Source organism: Cetorhinus maximus, chromosome 13 (assembly GCF_964194155.1).
Source record: "Cetorhinus maximus chromosome 13, sCetMax3.hap1.1, whole genome shotgun sequence".
Classification (NCBI taxonomy): domain Eukaryota; kingdom Metazoa; phylum Chordata; class Chondrichthyes; order Lamniformes; family Cetorhinidae; genus Cetorhinus; species Cetorhinus maximus.
This window is the reverse complement of record NC_135891.1, coordinates 29,429,483-29,447,938: the sequence shown is the minus strand read 5'-3', so window position 1 is coordinate 29,447,938 and position 18,456 is coordinate 29,429,483. Positions and strand designations below refer to the sequence as shown.

Genomic DNA, 18,456 nt, shown 5'->3' with positions numbered 1-18,456 from the left:
ACCCTTGCCAACTTGATTGATCTAGTCTGCATGAAGATTAAAGCCCCCCACAATTTTTATATTGCCTTTGTTACACTCTCCAATCATTTCTTGCGTAGTATTCTGTCCAGCTGTATACCTACTGTTAGGAGGCCTATGAACTACTCCCACCAGTAGCTCCTGACTCTTGCTATTCCTAATTTCCACACATTCTAATGCTACCTCACGATCTTCTGAGCCAAGATCCTTCCTCACTAACATTCTTATGTCATCCTTTACCAACAGAGATATCCTTCCTCCTTTGCCATTCTGTCTGTATTTTCAAAATATTGTGTACCCTGGAATATTTGTTTCCCAATCTTGGTCACCATGGGCAGAATTTTCGCCTCGGCAGGCAGGTGCGCGCTCGACCCGCTCAAGCGTGAAGTGACGCACGTTGATGTCGGGTGAGTGTCCGAATGTCAACGAGCAGTCAGTTTGTTGGCGGGTGCGCGTGGAAATCGGCAGCGCGCCCTCCGACAATTAAAAGACCTGTTAAGGCCGTTAAAGGATCAATTAAGTTAAATTTTTTGCTGCCTGTCCAACCTCATGGTTGATCTTAATTGGCCCGCCAGCATGAAATTTCTTCCGGCCTCGATCGCAGGCAGCGGTCGGCTTCCGAGCCTGCCCGGCCAGGGCAAGACTCTGCCCCATGTAATGGGGCTGAAGTTTACAAGCCACCTGCAGGCAGGAAAGTAGGTGGGTGAACCTGTAAATTTGGGCGCCGTACCACCGGCGGCATGTCCACTGCTGGCCCATCCAACCCTGCCCTCTCCATAATTTTAAGACTGGCAGTGAAGGGGCCAGGTGGGTCACCTACCCATGACCCAACTGAGGCCCTTAAATGGGCAATTAATCATCCCACCACCACTCTTGATTTAATGGGCAGCGGAAGAGGCTGGTGGTGAATATGCAAACCTGTGGGCTGCGGGCAAGCTAGAAGGAGGGTGCCTCTTGCTGGGCCCCTGCTGCTAACTGGTGTCGCTCCCCAGAGTTTTGCCTTGCCATGTCCAGTCCCTGTCCAACATGTCCCCTGGCCCCAGTGAGATCCTGGACATGCCTGAATAACTGGGTCCATTGCTGAACTTCCTGGTCAACCTGCAGCACCGGCAGGGAGGCTGGCAGCTCTATGAGGTAGGACTTCCTCCTGGAAATGTGCTCCTGCCACATACTAATTAATTGGTCATCGCCCAAAAAATTAAAGTGGGATGAGCTGGCTACACAGAGGGGAGCTCATTCCCCAAATTTACACTGGGATACGGAGAGTCTGCCCTCAGTGCATAATCCAGGCTCATGGCCCTAATGGTGATTGGATCGAAACTCATATCTATTTGTGCCACTATCTTATTTTATCTATGGGCAGGATCGTCCGGTCCCCCTGAAAGACAATGGACTTTTGGCTGGGCTGCTGAAACTCTCTCAGCAGAACATCATTCCCAGTTTAGCCTATGTCATTGGTACCTACGTAGACCACTGGATCCTCCCCCACTCAATCAAAGTTTATCTCCAGCTGCGAGGAGATACCCTTTACCCTGTCACCGGGCAGACAACACAACTGTCAGAGCTTCCGGTCACAGCTGCAGAGAACATTGTCTATCCCCTTGACTATACTGTCCCCTATCACTATCCTGTTATTTTTTGCTTTCTCCCCGCTTGAATGGCATCCTTTACTACAGTGCCATGGTCAGTTTGCTCATCCACCTTGCAGGCCTTCTCCTCATCCACACAGGCAGTTAAGCACCCCTTACCTGTTAGTCAAAGTCACGGGCTAAGGCTACCTGCTGGGTCCGCATACCTGCCTGACTCGCAGTCACACCTCCTGTCCCTCACTGACCAACTCTAAAGTTCTAAGTGGTGTGACTGCCTCCTGGAACAAAGTGTCCAGGGAGCATCCCCCTCCCTGATGTTCCCTAATGTCTGAAATCCAGAATCCAGCTCAGCAACTCTGAGCCGAAGCTGCCCAAGCTGCAAACATCTACCTCAGATATTGTTGTCCGGGACTGCAATAGGTCCACAGATTCCCACATGTTGCAGTCACTGCACACGACCATCCATGCCATGTCTACCTAATCTTATTTATTGAATTCTCTACTTTTCCTGCATGAAACCTCTGGTGTTCTGCAAGGATCTATCCTCGGTCCCCTTCCTACTTTTTCATCTGCATGCTGCCCCTTGCCGATATCATCCAAAAACAGCGTAAGTTTCCACATGTAAACTGATGACACCCAGGTCTACCTCACCACCACCTCCCTTGATACTTCTACTATTTTTATATTGTCAGGTTGCTTCTCCAATATCCAGTACTGGATGAATAGAAATAATCTCCAACTAAATACTGCAAAGACTGAAGCCCATTGCTTTCGGTTCTCGCTACAAAATCTGTTTTCATCCCTCCTAGCCACTGACTCCATCCCTCTCCCTGGCAACTGTCTTAGGTTGAACCAGACAGTTTGCAAACTAGGTGTCATATCTGACCCTGGGATGAGCTTCCAATCACATATTTAACATCACACATCACTAAGACTGCTTACTTCCACTTCCTTACTATCACCCACTCTGCTTGTGTCTCAGCTCATCTGTTGCTGAAACCCTCATTCATACTGCTGTTTCCTCGAGATTTGACCATCCCCTAATATATTCCTAGATGGCCTCCCGCATTCTACCCTCTGCAAACTAGAGGTCATCTAAAGTTCTGCCCGTGTCCTAATAAGTCACAGTAAGTCCCACTCACTCACCACCCCTTTTCTTGCTAACCTACATTGGCTCCCGATTAAGCAATGCCTTGATTTAAAAATTCTTATCTTTTGTTTTCAAATCTATCTATGGCTTCACATCCACTCCCCCCAACACCACCCCCCACCAATCTCTGTAATCTCCTCCAATCCTATAACCATCCGAGATATCTGTGCTTTTCCAGTTCTAGACTCTTGAGCATCCCTGATTTTAATCACTCTACTACTGGCAGCCGTGCCTTCAGCAGCCAAGGCCTAAGGTCTGGAATTTTCTCTCCATACTTCTCTTCCGCTCTTTCTTCCTTTAAGACGCTCCTTAATACCTCCCTTTATGATCAAGGTTTTGGTCATCTGCCCTAATATCTCATGTGGCTTGCTGTCAAATCTTGATTGATATCACTCCTCTGAAGTACCTAGAGACGTTTTACTATGTTGAAAGCGCTATATAAACATGTGGTTGTTGCTGTAAAAGGTGGACAGGGGAGATTGCAGCAAAATGCCTAGGGAGTACAGTTACCTCCAGAGCTGCTGGCAATATAATGATGGTAGCTTAGTTGGATCGTAAAGCTGCAGTGCCTCATAAATGGTTTTCTTGTTCCTTCTAGGGTTTAATTCTGCACTATTACCTCACTCATTACTGTTTGTCAGACTCCTCTTCCACGTGTTTAGTTTACTGACGGCACACTGTTCCAAATCATAATGATACTTTTCACCCATCAGAACTTAAATATTGCGGCATTAGGATTGGGAGATTAGTATTTTTGTAAAATGGGCATTCCATACAGATGTTTGGTGTCAACTGACAAAAGGTGAGAAATAAATCTGGGTCCCAATGTTTAGCATGTTTGGCTGTGATTTTCAGGCCCTGTCGTGGTGGGACCCGCTGCAGGAGGTTCGGCGGCCCAGCCAAAAGTCCATTAACTTTCGGTGGGACTGGATGATCCCGGTGGCGGGTGGGGGCGGGAAATCCCGCTCTTTGTCTGAAATTCCTTTCACTGTTGCTTCAGTGGCGATATTAACCCATTTATTTTAAACTGCTGAATGCTGTAGTTTTAAATATTGTTTGGTTTACTCCATTTCAGGATAATGAAACATACCTTCGATGCGTAAGAAAACTGCCATTAGCATGTCCTGAGCCATCACACCCTGGGGTTGGACAAGCTGGCCCATCTCCTTTCACAGGTTTCCAGGTGAATGGTGACCCATTGTGGAATCCTTCCTTTTGTCTGCGTGCGGCCAAAGGACAGCCAGATGCACTGCGATGCGATGCATACTTGCCACTTACATGCCCAAGCCCATCACATCCAGGAACAGGGCATCTAAAGAAAAACAAAAATTTGAGACTGGTTAATTGTGCTAATAATTCTGACAAAACTAAAAGCAGAAATGCCTCAAAAAATTAAGGAAAACTTGTTCAGTAAAAAAAAATCAAAATACTACGCAAATGCAAATGTGAAGAATCTATCATGTGTTGTTCACGATTAGTATGGGGTTTGCAGTATGGCTGTGATGTTTAACTGCAAACCAGGCATGTGCCTTAAGATCACTGCTCAACTATACCCGATAAGAATAATATACTGCTTGTAACTGACTCTGTTGAAGGGTCATGAGGACTCGAAACGTCAACTTTGTTCCTTTCCGCCGATGCTGCCAGACCTGCTGAGTTTTTCCAGGTATTTCTGTTTTTGTTTTGGATTTCCAGCATCCGCAGTTTTTTTGTTTTTATTAAATAGTGGTTAGTAAATTGCATGTGAACTTCAAGCTCTGAGCCTAACTTTTCTTTTTAAAATATGGCTTTGCATCCTTAAAGTGTTTCACTTTGAAACCTGATGTCTGGTGTGTGATGGATGAGCACAGGATGTAAGGCTTTAATACCTGTGTAATATCTATCTATACTTTTGAACTGGATGATATTTACTCATTTGCAATTTCTCTCAGCCGTTTTTAAGTGTCTGTTCTGTATTTCGCCGTTTGAATTTAAATGGCACAATTAGTGTTTCTTGCAAATGGAGATTTCCCATCATGTTATTTTAGAAAAAGGCATACATATCACTTTCACTGCCTGGGTGATAATCAAACAGAGCTGAACGTATCACTTTATAAAACCCATTGATTTTTATTCCATTGCTTTCAGAAGTTATAACCTAGCTGTACTTTAATGCCTTTTATAAATGGGTGAGTTTAGAGTTATGCAGAAGATCAAGGAAATCAGGACCTGTCTCATTATGTTCTAATTTGAATAGAATTTGGCTGTTAATTAAGCTCTCACAATTCTGACAATTACTCTGACAACTAAATTTCCAGCTCTTATTCATCTTATAGTTGCTAATTAAAAATATTGGAAAACTAAATTGCTACTTTTATTGAATTACCTTTTACTCTACAACTTTAACACATAAATAAACTGATATTAATTTTTACAATTAAATGTAGGTAATATGTTATAAGTTACAGTGAACTCAATTAAAGAAATGTTGACTGGACAGTTAAGTCCATTTATATATGATCCGGACATAAGCAAATGAGATGTATAGCTTTGCTTTACATAAACATTTATTTTCCCAAGAAGATCCAATAAGCTGTCAGTCTGTTTGTATGATTTTTCTGACAGGCAATGTTGTGATGATTAGTGCTCAAGTGGGATTGTGTTTAATTTGAGATGTCTCTGCAAGGTCACTGCTCAAGTGGTCCCTATGAGAAGATGGACTAAACAGGTGGAGTTAGCTGATTGTCGTTGCTTGTCAATTTACAATTCCAGGTCCAGAAGGACCCGGCATGCAATGACTGCTGGGGGTTGATTTTGATTTTTGGGTGCCCAACCGGTGGAGTACGCTGGTCAGCCACCCATGATTTGAGGCTTCGGCCAGCATCAGCACAGAGATATCGGTCAGAGCTGCTGCCCAGGAAGGTAGTTTGCCATAGGGAGGGGGGTCATGATTACAGAGGGTGGGAGGTCCCAGGGCAGCAGAGGCCAAGATTATTTTTGTGGACTCCTGCTCCTCCAGGCACAAAAATAATTCAAAGCTTGCCTTTGCTTGGTCTCTTCTCTTCCATCACCCATAGAATTTATTGGAGTCTGCACTGTGTCGCCTCCAATCAGTTCCTAAAGAAAATGGCAGACTTATTTATAAATCAGGTGGGTGCTTTGGATACCCAGGGGCCGAAACTTTTTAAAATGGTGCTGGTCACATCACCGCCGTTAATGGTGAGATAAGGTTACCAACCTCATTTTGCTACCGTTACCATCCCATTAATGCCAGGTGAGGCCACTTAAATTCAACATGCCTCTTTTCATTTAAGGATAGTTTTTCATTTGTAACAAAGTATGGTACTTTGAAATTTGGGGTTAAGGTTTTCACGTTGGGAAGCAATCAGTGGCTCTGCTGCAAATTGCACCCATCTTAAAAGGTGATTTTTCTCCTCCAAACTCCGATGCATATCACAGAGTGCAAAATGTGCCGTGAACACTTACAATCAGAGTTCTAAAATGTAATTTAGAAGAAAAATTCATTTTGCTTTCAAAATATTCCTTGATTGATTTAAGAGTGGTAACTTGGCAAAATTTGATTAATATAGCTAATAATGAGTTTAATCACAAAAAACCATTTTAAATCACAGTATCAATCCACCACCTGTGAGTATCCTGATTTTAAATTACTGAAAGTAACTTAAAAAAAAAATTACAAAACTGTTTTCTAGTTAGTTTTCTAGTTATGGATACAGTTCCTTAGTAAATTTAAAAAAAAATCATCCTGAAACTTTCAAAATGTATCTGGGAATATCTAGGATCGGAGGCGACACAGTGCAGACTCTAATACATTCTATGGGTGATGGAAGAGAAAGGGCCAAGCAAAGGCAAGTTTTGAATAATTTTTGTGTCTGGAGGAGCAGGAGTCCACAAAAATAATCTTGGCCACTGCTGCCCTGGGACCTCCCACCCTCTGTAATCATGACCCCCCTCCACCACCCGCCTATGGCAAACTACATTCCTGGCAATTTTTTAGGGTGCATTGCGGTTGACTCTTAACTGCCCTCTGAAATGATCTAGCAAGGTCAGTTCAAGGGCAATTAGGGATGGGCGACAAATGCTGGCCTTGCCAGCGACGCCCACATCCCATGAAAGAATAAAGAAAAAAAAAAGATTCAGCTTACTTTTTGGAACCTCATTGAACATCTGTGAACAACCACATCTGGCAGAAACTCCCAATTTGCCCTAGGGGTTGTGGTCGTTTTGTGAGCAGGACTGGTTTTGAGCGCATTGTTTTTAAAACTAACACAAAGGATTGTGGAAACTCAAGCTGAGTGAAATGCAATTTGTGCTTAAAATTCCATCTTTTGTGGCAGTGATGCCGATATCAATATCAGAAAAAAAGAAAGCAACACAATTGAGCAGAAACTCCGGATCGTGATACTTGTTCAAAGCAAAATACTGCGGATGCTGGAGATCTGAAATAAAATCAGAAAGGTCTGGAAAAGCTTAGCAGGTCTGGCAGCACTTGTAGAGAGAGAAATGGAGTTAACATTTCGAGTCTAAGACATGTCCAAGTTGAAGAGTCATATTGGACTCACAACAATGCTGTTTCTCTCTCCACAGATGCTGCCTGCTGAGTTTTTCCAGCACTTTCTGTTACTGTTTTGTGATATTTGTTGTTGTGTTATCTAGAGTGTTAGAGACACATTTGATGTGAGACATTTATATACGGATGTTATGTCATGTAACAGACAATATGTTGCTGGGGTCAGTGACTTATGGTGACTGCATAAGATAAATTCTGTTTTTATTTTTAGATATTGTGGATTTTTTTATTGGTGTTCAGGAGACTGGATTCTGATGCTGTTCATTTTTACTTTTTACTATGAAATTAGTAAAATTGGACTAGTTTAACCGTACATCTATAAATGAGTGGTCTTTATAGATATTCTTGTGCCTTAATTTTAATTTCTTACCTTTTTTTTAAAGCTGACAATGAATATCAATGTAGTATACAAAATACTCCAGATCTGGGAGTAAAGAATCCTGTTTACCCTAGAAATATCCGTGCAATCCAAGTGGGATTGGCAGAACCAATGCTAAAGATTGAGGAATTTTAAATGCGAGTTATGACGAAAACCATTTCCCTCCAAGTGTTCCATGAGTTTTTACGCTGATTTGATGCTCAATTCACCTGGATCAGGCCCCGCACGCAAAACTGGCTATATCCCAGGTTGAGTATGCGAGATCCTGCCGACTGCGCTGATTCAGGAAGACTCTTTAAATTTTACTTATTATCTTAGGTGCAGAGGCACTAGTCTGCACTTTTTAAAAGCATTTTCATATCACAAACGATGTAATTTACTAAGAAACTGACTAGTGTACACCAATAAAACTGTCAAATGGTTTAGTATAGTTTTTGTAAGTCCACTTCAGTGATTTCAAATCAGGTTATTCAAATGTGGCGGACTGGACACACAAATTAAAAATGCTCATTTTTGCTAATGAGTCCATTTTGAACTGCATAAATAAAACATCAAATTACCCATTATTAATACATCAAGAAATACCTTTTAATGGGAAAAAAAAGAAAACAATTATGTTCTATTACACTGGCCAATTGCATTGGTTCATGGAAGATTTTGCATTTGTGATTGTGCAAATGATTTTTGCAGAACCTTGAACTGTATCCTGAATGGTGTGATTTCAAGCACATTTTTGGCACAGAAAGCAGAAACTCCTCCTCTAGTATTTAGTAACACTGGGGATGAGACTGGGTTTACCAGCATTGAAGGATAATTGTGATGCTGAGGTGGAGGTGCTGGAGTTTGGTGGTATGCAACAGGGATAATTTTAGTTTGACAACACTGTGGAGGGAAAGATTGAGATTTTGTAGAATATGTCGATATTCTATACATAGAATGTAGATTTGGCAGAATCAGCATCAACGGTACAAGTTTGTGACAGGAGCCGAAGGTGATAGCTTTGACTTTCCCAACCTTTAGCTGCAGAAAGCATTAAGATTGGATGTGGGACACGCAGAGTGGAATCTTCCAGGCACGTCTGGAGTGGGAAGCTTGGTGGGCAGGGAAACTTAATTTAGCGGGAGGCAAAAATCAGTTTCCCGGCGGTGGATCAAACTTTTGCAATTAAGTTCTCGGAACTTTAAAGGCATTTGCATGTCATGCATGCTCATTAAAAGGCCAGCTCACCAGAATTAAGTGCCCCCTCCAAATTAAGTTCTCTGCAAGCAAGAAATTTGTCTCATTCAGATTCACGACTGCATATAAGTGGCACGCACCCTGGCAAGGTAATGTTCTTCCTGGACTTTGTAGTGAGTTGCCACTGCTTTGTCCTTCTTGGGGACCGCTTGTAAATATCAGCCTGTTGATTGAGACCAGAAGCCAGTAGTCCAAGCTGCGAGGAGGCTGGGCAAAGGAGGCAGGGTCCGCGGGGAAGGGCGTAAGGGTGTCCAGGGCTGTTTAGGAGGGTGTCCAGAGAAGGAAGCCAGACTGTCCAGGACATGTTAGGAGGGTAAGCATGTCATACATGCCTTTGTCCCATTGTAGGGCAATGGATGGGCTGTCTGGGCAGTGAGCATCGTGGAGAGATGGGTCTAAAGGGCAGGGTCTGTGATGTCAAGAGTTTGGTCCTAAGGGTTTAAATGAGGGTACAGGGAAGTACAGGGAGGCAGCGGGTACAGTGACAGATGGAGTGGGGGCAGGCGAAGTTGGATCAGGTAGGGTGGAAGTGCTAGGATTATGGGTGGGTAGTGGATGGTCTCATGGGTGGTTTCGCGGAAAGTCAGGGTACAGCTGGCTTCGAGAATGGGAGGAGTCAGTCTCAGGAGGGGCATGGGCATATTGATAGTTATGGGCTCAGTGGAGGAGAAGGAATGTCCACATAGATAACAATAGGATCCATGGTAACTGTGGGTGGTTGAAGGGTTACTGGAGAAAGAGGAATGACAAGGTAGTGATTGTGCAGGAGGATGGGGTTACTTGAGGGGGGTGTAATGGGGAGAGTAGAAGGTGCTTGATGCACTGGCAAACTTCACAAACGTCATGCTGAAGCAATCAAGGTTGTTGCATAGTTCATAAAACCTCAAGCATTTGATATGGGAGAAGTCTCTCTTTAGGTGAGAGGAGTTAATGCTTTGTGTTTTGGGCCGAGTAAAGGGACACCCTAAGAATTATTAGTCCACTCCATGGAGAACCAGGCTTAGCTGAGTTCTGATCATGAGGCTCCAATACCCAATAAACCAGCATTGCTCCATGACTAATGGGTCCTATTCCAGTGAGGACCTAACAAGTCTGGAGCTGCCATACATTGTGTGCTGATTGGCATCTGCTGCTGTCACAGGCAGGGATAGAGTGAGGGAGGTGGATGCCTCCAAGGGGCATGGGTAGCAAAGTCCCGATTCCAAACCTCCATTCTCTCAGTTAAATGGTCATGGCTGACACAGGCTTATGTGGTAAGTCTTTCTACGCTGCCAAGCCAATGGTCTCTCTATAGAATCTCGAGGGTAATGGAGGGCAGCTGAATAGTGTCTGAGGGAGGCTTCCTTATCCCAGTCAATGGGCAATGTCTCCATGTACATTCAGGTATGAATGGAAGGAACACTCATCTGTGGTCCTCCAGGGTGTCATCTACCATGAAGGGGTGGGATGTCTTTGCAGAGGAAGACATGGAGGACCGAGAAGTCTCCTCCGACAATGTGGATGGGGAAGGCAATGGTGATGGCGAGGGCCAGGATGTCACCAAGGCACATGCAGAGGCCATTGTAAGGGTACGACATGGCAGACAGGCCTGCGACAATCTGATAGTTAACAGGTTCCAGGCACAGTGAGCTGCCGAGAAATTTTCTTTACTATTTTGATTTCAATCCTCTGCTGACAGGCAGGCCATGGCCCTGTATTTGTAACACACATTATAGTTTACTCTCATATACCTTGATTTATGACAGCTGAATTAAATTGCGCAACTTAACATCAGCCCTGCTGCTGGTGTGATATTTTGCATACACCAAACTGTGCTGATATACAGATCCCTCGCACCAAAAACGCGCATCAGAACCTGCACAGCACTCCATTCTCCCTCGACCTCGGGCACCCGTAAATAGAAATTAAATTTTTTTCCATGCCCTCACAAAGTCCATATGCATGGTACATTGAAAGCAACATGATTTTGTTATCTTGGCAGGGATGCACTCATGTCACCCTCACATCTGCGCCCAATGGGGAGTGGACATTACAGACAGCTCTCTCAAGTGGTACCAGAAACATAAGTGCACAGGGAAGAACAGCATGAGTAGACCATTTGGCCCTTCGAGATTGCTCTGCCATTCACCTTGATCAGGGACATTCTTGTAACTGGTCCCCGATTGCCAATCAACCCCAGAAACCCCATATCCCTTGACATTTTTATCATCCTGAAAAGTATCGAGGTAACTTTGGAGTTTAGTCAATGACAGTGCCACAACTGCACTATTGGTTGTGGAGGTTCAACCACTCACCACTTTCCAATTGCAGAGAATCCGACACAGCCCAGTCCTAGGTGGCCTTAATATTACTGTGAGACTGTGTTCTGTCATTCTGGACACCCCAGCAAAGTTCAACATCTTTCCTGCATGGACCCTGCAGAGCTCTGTAAGAGCTCTTGATGCTTCACATAGATAGCCTCACAAACCTCCGTGTGTTCTGGCACACAGGCCTATCCTTCCTGGCTTCACCTCATGGGATAAAACCGGTCCTTTAATAATGTCTAGTGCACTTTGGTTGCAATCCCTTTATGTGAGGTTTATTCCAACCCTTGATAAAGAGACAAGCAGGGCAATTCTCTATATGAGGTCGCACAAAGGCTGCAGTCAACTGCACACACACCTTTTGCGAACATACGAATTAGGAGCAGGAGTAGGCCAAACAGCCCATCGAGCCTGCTCTGCCATTCAATAAGATCATGGCTGATCTGATTGTAATCCCTCGCCTACCACAGATAACCTTCCATCCCCTTGTTTATCAAGAATCTATCTACCTCTGCCTTAAAAATATTCAAAGACGCTGCTTACGTTGCCTTTTGAGGATGGGAGTTCCAAAGAGTTAGAACCTTCAGAGAAAGAATTTCACCTTTTAACTGTGTTAAATTGGCGACCCCTTATTTTTAAACAGTGAACCCTAGTTCTAGATTCTTCCACACCCTGTCAAGACCCCTCAGGTTGTTAAAGGTTTCAATCAAGTCACCTCTTACTCTTCTAAACTCCAGCGGATACAAGCCTAGCCTGTCCACCCTTTCCTCATAAAACAATCCGCCCATTCCTGGTATTAGTCTAGTAAACCTTCTCTGAACTGCTTCTAATGCATTTACATCCTTCCTTAAATAAGGAGACCAATACTGTACACAGTACTCCAGATGTGGTCTCATCAGTGTCCTGTACAACTGAAGCATAACCTCCCTACTTTTATATTCAATTCCTCATGCAATAAATGGTACCATTCTATTGCTTTCCTGATTACTTGCTGAACATACATACTAGCCTTTTGCGATTCATGCACTAGGTCCCCCAGATCTCTCTGCATCTCAGAGCTCTGTAATATCTCATCATTTATATATGTTTTTTTTTACCTTCCTGCCAAAATGGACAATTTCATATTTGCCCACATTATACTCCATTTGCCAGATGTTTCCCCAATCACTTAACCTATCTATGTCCCTTTGTAACCTCCTTTTGGCCTCTTCACAACTTGCTTTCCTACCTATCTTTGTGTCATCAGCAAATTTAGCAACCACGCCTTCGGTCCCTTCATCCAACTCATTTATATAAATTGTAAAAGTTTGAGGCCCCTGCACTGATCACTGTGGCACACCACTCGTCACATCCTGCTAACCAGAAAAAAGACCCAATTATGCCTACTCTCTGTTTCCTGTTAGTTAGGCAATCTTTTATCTATGTCAATATGTTACCCCTTACATCATGAGCTTTTAGTTTCCGCAATAACCTTTGACGTGGTACCTTATCAAATGCCTTCTGGAAATCTAAGTACAGTACATCCACCGGTTCCCCTTTATCCACAGCACATGTAACTCCTTCGAAGAACTCCAATAAATTGGTTAAACATGATTTCCTTTTCATAAAACCTTGGGCAGAATTTTACAGGCCATTGCAGCAGTGTGGGGCTTGACTTCGGCTGGACTGGAACATCCTGCTAGCAGGAGGGGCAGTAAAATTCCACTTCATATTGACTCTGCCTGATTGCCTTGAATTTTTCTAAGTGCCCTGTCATAACATCTTTAATAATAGCTTCTAACATTTTCCCAATGACAGATGTTAAGCTAACTGGCCTGTAGTTTGTTGCTTTCTGCTTCCTTCCCTTTTGAATGAAGGAGTTACATTTGCTATTTTCCAATCAAATGGAACCTTCCCTGAATCTAGGGAATTTTGGAAAATTAAAACCAACGCACAAACTATCTCACTAGTCACTTCTTTTAGGACCCTAGGATAAAGTCCATCAGGGGACTTGTTAGCCCACAGCCCCAACAATTTGCTAAGTAGCCCATCCCTTGAGATTGTAATTTTCCTGAGTTCCTCCCTCCCTTCCATTTCCTGATTTGCAGCTATTTCTGGGATGTATCCTCTATCGTGAAGACAGATACAAGATACCTGTTAAATTCATCTGCTATTTCCTTATTTCTCCTCTTGAATCTACATTTCCTCTTTAATCCTACACTCAATCCCTCTTGCATTCAAGGCCAGCTTGTCCATTGCCTCCTTAGTTGCAGCCTTCAGCTGCATGTTAGCTCAATATTACATTTGAACAAGGACAGCCAGGAATGATTGGCCATAAGAACATAAGAAATAGGAGCAGGAGTAGACCATCAAGCCTGCTCTGCCATTCGAAACGATCATGGCTGATCTTGGGCTTCAACTCCATTTTCCGGCCCGCTCCTCATATCCCTCAATGCCCTGAGAGACCAAAAATCTGTCTATCTCAGCCTTAAACATATTCAATAATGGAGCATCCACAGCCCTTTAGGGTAGAGAATGCCAAAGATTCAGAAGCTTTCGAGTGAATTGGCCCCTTATCCTGAGATTGTTTCTCCAGCCAATAGAAACAATCTCTCAGCATCTACCCTATCCAGTCCCTTCAGAATTTTGTAGGTTTCAATGAGATTGCCTCTCATTCTTCTAAACTCCAGAGGATATAAGCACATCTCATCATTTTCCTAACATTTAGGGAAGCTTCTGGTATTCTTTTGCTCACACCACAGTGGAGAGGTTCACTCATTTAATCCTCACACTATGGGCGGAATTTTCTATAAATGAGACTATGTGCGATGGCGGGTGGCCACCCCGCTGTCCAGAATGGTGGGAACTCGTGCTCCATTCTGCGCTTGGAGTCTCATTAATTATGCAAAGGTGTGTATCAGTCCGAATCACCTGGAAGGTCGGGAGTTGATTTGTGCGGACACTGTCAACTGGCAGGTTCGAAGGTCCGTATGTCATATTTAAAGGCCAGTCCAACACGCAATCTCACTCTTTCCAGCCCACCAAAGATGTCTGGCACCCAGAAGAGGAAGGCCAAGAGTCTGAAGAACAAGGCAGCACCCGGCTTCATGGACCAGGCCCTCCAGGCCTTGATCAAAGGGGTGCAAGTGCAAAGGCCTCACCTCTCTGGCCTGGGAGGGCGTTGCGGAGCAGGTCAGTGCAGCTGGCAACCATACCCAAAATGCTACCCAGTGCAGGAAGAGGGTCAATGATCTCATCAACTTTGCCAGGGTAAGTCATCCTTCAACTCTCTCCAATATCAAACTCACATCATGGCATCATGCACTCAAACGGTTACTCTCCTCAGGGATCTCATGCAACCATTAGGGGGACACATATCAACACTCATTCCCTCACTTTCTCAGACTTTCACATCCCATCTATCATTATATAAAAGCAGATGCGGATGCTGGAAATTTGAAATAACACCAGAAAATGCTTGAAAAGCTCAGCAGGTTTGGCAGCATCTATGGAGAGAGAGAAACAGAGTTAACGTTTCGAGTCTATATGACTTCTTCAGAGCCAACTATCATGTTTATCCTATCTATCACGTTGCTCACACTCCATCCTCTGGCCTTTCTGGGGAGGGCTGACCACGCATAGGGGACATGCATCTTACCCAACCTCTGCTTCGTTCATGGGATGGCTAGGCCAGCATTTATTGCCAATCCCTAATTACCCTTGTTAAGAGGGCATTTAAGAGTCAACCACATTGCTGTGGGTCTGGAGTCACATGTAGGCCAGACCAAGTAAGGACAGCAGATTTCCTTCATTAAAGGAATTAGTGAATTTTTATTGAATTAAAATTTCACCATTTGTGGTGGGATTCGAACCCAGGTCCCCAAAGCATTATCCTGGGTCTTTGGGATATTAGTCCAGTGACAATACCACTATGTCACCGCCTCCCCTCTGTCTTCATACAGGCCAAGCTGGTGCACAACAGGCACGAGAGATCACGGACCTGGGGAGGGACGGCTGATATCATTGCTCTCACTGAGTTTGAGGAAGCTGCAGCCAAGTTGGCTGGGAGGACAGGGGTTACTCTGTAGGGAAGGGGAGATCGGCCTCTCCCAGCAACCTAGTACGGATCACAGCTCCATCACTTCATCAAATCCTGACATTCACACTGAGTCACATGCAGTCTTATCTAGCTCATGCTCAATAACTGAAATTTTCTTTTCTATTTTCTAGGCACCAGCAGATCAAGGCCACCAAGCCAGTCCAGCACCAGTGCGAGACCACAGACTTCATCCGAAGAGGAAGCTCTGGAAGTACCGTCACAGCACCCGCACGCACCCTTCACCAGCTCAGAGACACACAGGTCGGTGGGGCACAGCTGTAGATTAGGCTCGGCCTCACTTTCTGGGGAACACCTCACTGACACGTCCCCGCAGCAGTTGGAGGCAGGGACAGCCCAGGTCTCCAGCACTCGGAGGGCTGCTGGAGACCAGCCACCCGCTCAGTCCGAGTCAGATGATAAGTCTCTGGAAATGGCCACCAACTCAATGCAGGAGATGCAACGACAGGCGGCGGAACATCAGGCAGAGATTTGACAGTCACTCAGCAGACTAGAGTGAACAATGGAGGAGTCCGTCCACATTCTGTCTGATGTCACGGCTCCAACATGCGAGTGCCTAGAGGTCATCATGGGAAGGCCGGTGACTACCATGGAAACCTTGACCCAGCAGTTCTTGCCAGATTCACGCTCGGCCCTGCACTCCATAGCTACACACCCTGGTGGGCGCCATCAAGATGACATGGGGTCGAGGCACTTTCACCTCCCTCCAGGTGCACCATCCCCTCCAGGAGTCAGGGCAGGGCCCTCGAGCACCCACAGGGAGGATGAGTGTCAGCCGGACACCTCGGGATCCTCCTCTCAGGACACTCCAAGGGTGTGCAACCGCTCACAGCCCCCTCTGCCATGGATTCCATCCACTCCCCATCCACTCCAACTTCTCAGGCGGCCGAGGGCACTTCTGCCCCTGAGCAGGTGACCCTTATTAGGCTGGGACCCTCCAGGCCTCAGGCTACTAAATGCCATCCACCAAAGTGATCACAAACATCAGGACATAGCAGTCAGCAGGTGCTCTGCTGCAGGTGTCAGCGCTGCACCCAAGCGTAGCAGTAGAGTTAAATAGAGTTAAGAAAGTTAGGAAAAATTGATGTCACTTTTTGGTCACGGGTGTGCTATACATGTAAAAAAATTGCACTTTTGTGAACACACTTGATGGTTATGTGAATGTTCCTGTCAGCTGAAGGTGTTGTTATTTTGTACTTTGGGATCCTCTTATTTTGAGGTTTAGCCTTGCTCCCATTCAGTGATAGTGTCCCACTGTGAGATTGATATTCCTGTGATGTCAACCTCAGTTGAATTAGCCTCCGCACCCTTGTGTGATGTCAGGGAGATGTATTTAAATCTTCATTGGAAATATGTGATGTAAACGTTTCTAAACCTTCTTCCTCAAGGAACACCATTGAGTCAGGGCAGCTCATCAGCATTGATAATCTAGCAGCATTTGTGTCTCCTCAGTGGTTGTGGCAGAAGAAAAGACATGCACGGGAGGAGGAGATCCCTAGGCATGTCCACATCTCAGTCACAGGAGCGTTTGCATCATTAGATGGGGGCGAAGGCTTCAAGTCTTCTCTCGCATTGCTTTTGTTCCTAAGTGGACTCTCAGTTTCCAGAGTGAGTTCACTCATACGGCCCCACGGACAAAAGCAAAGATCATGGCCTGGCGATTCATGAGGTCAGCATGTGCAAGTGTGAATGCGGGACTCTTCTCACTGCAAGTGCGTGGACATCCCCTAAGTTGAGAGAAAGTGGCATTGAGGGCGAGGAGAAATGTGGCCACATTCCCTCCCTTAACTTTACTCTTCCTGGAACCTGTCAGTGATTAACGTATCATGGATGCTATTCCCAAGTTTTCCTTCCTCCATGGCGTGATTGCGCTCATACTGACCCTCAGCAGCCTTGTGAGGTTCATCCTCCGATGAGCAGTCATCCTCCTCCAGTTCACCCTCTGGCAGGTGTTCACCTCTTTGCATTGCCAGATTGCGAAGGGCACAACACACTGTGATGATGGGGGAAACCCTGTTGGGAGTGTATTGGAGTGAGCCAAGTGAGCGGTCCAAGCATCTGAACCGACACGTGAGAAACACCTGACCTACCTAATCCCATTTACCAGCACTCGGCCCATAGCCTTGAATGTTATGATGAGCCAAGTGCTCATCCAGGTACTTTTTAAAGGATGTGAGGCAACTCGCCTCCACCACCCTCCCAGGCAGCGCATTCCAGACCGTCACCACTCTCTGGGTAAAAAAGTTTTTCCTCACATCCCCCCTAAACCTCCTGCCCCTCACCTTGAACTTATGTCCCCTCGTGACTGGCCCTTCAACTAAGGGGAACAGCTGCTCCCTATCCACCCTGTCCATGCCCCTCATAATCTTGTACACCTCGATCAGGTCACCCCTCAGTCTTCTCTGCTCCAACGAAAACAACCCAAGTCTATCCAACCTCTCTTCATAACTTAAATGTTTCATCCCAGGCAACATCCTGGTGAATCTCCTCTGCACCCCCTCCACTGCAATCACATCTTTCCTATAACGTGGCGTCCAGAACTGCACACAGTACTCCAGCTGTGGCCTCACCAAGGTTCTATACAACTCCAACATGACCTCCCTACTTTTGTAATCTATGCCTCGATTGATAAAGGCAAGTGTCCCATATGCCTTTTTCACCATCCCACTAACATGCCCCTCTGCCTTCAGAGATCTATTGTCACACATGCCAAGGTCCCTTTGTTCCTCAGAACTTCCTAGTGCCATGTCATTCATTGAATACTTCCTAGTCAAATTACTCCTTCAAAAGTGTATCACCTCACACATACACAAGTGCAAAAGGTTTTTACAATGGTTAGACATCTGTGCCACCGATGTGCCTTCAAAAATACTTTATCTTTCTTTTCCTATTACTTTGCCTAGGTGCAGCCCCAACAACCACAATTGAGGTGGAGGCAGCCTGCTGACTGCTATGCCCTGTTGACTGTGATGACTTTGGTGGGCTTCTTCTGGTGGCCTGAGTCCCAGAGGGCCCTAGCCTGCTAAGGGTCTCCTGCACAGGTGCAGGTGCACCATCCTTGGCCTGACCTGCTGGAGGAGATGGGGTCACTGACAGAGGGGAGGTTGAATGGCAA

General features: G+C 45.2%; 1 protein-coding gene across 1 annotated transcript in view; it reads right to left on the bottom strand.

The window, feature by feature from the left end:
• Nucleotides 1-18,456, bottom strand: part of LOC144688508 (myelin transcription factor 1-like) — a 79,564-nt gene that overhangs the window by 15,578 nt on the left and 45,530 nt on the right. The window contains exon 19 of the mRNA XM_078555166.1: nucleotides 3,848-4,069. Within this exon, the coding sequence (XP_078411292.1) occupies nucleotides 3,848-4,069 (222 nt within the window). The remainder of the gene's footprint in view (nucleotides 1-3,847; nucleotides 4,070-18,456) is intronic.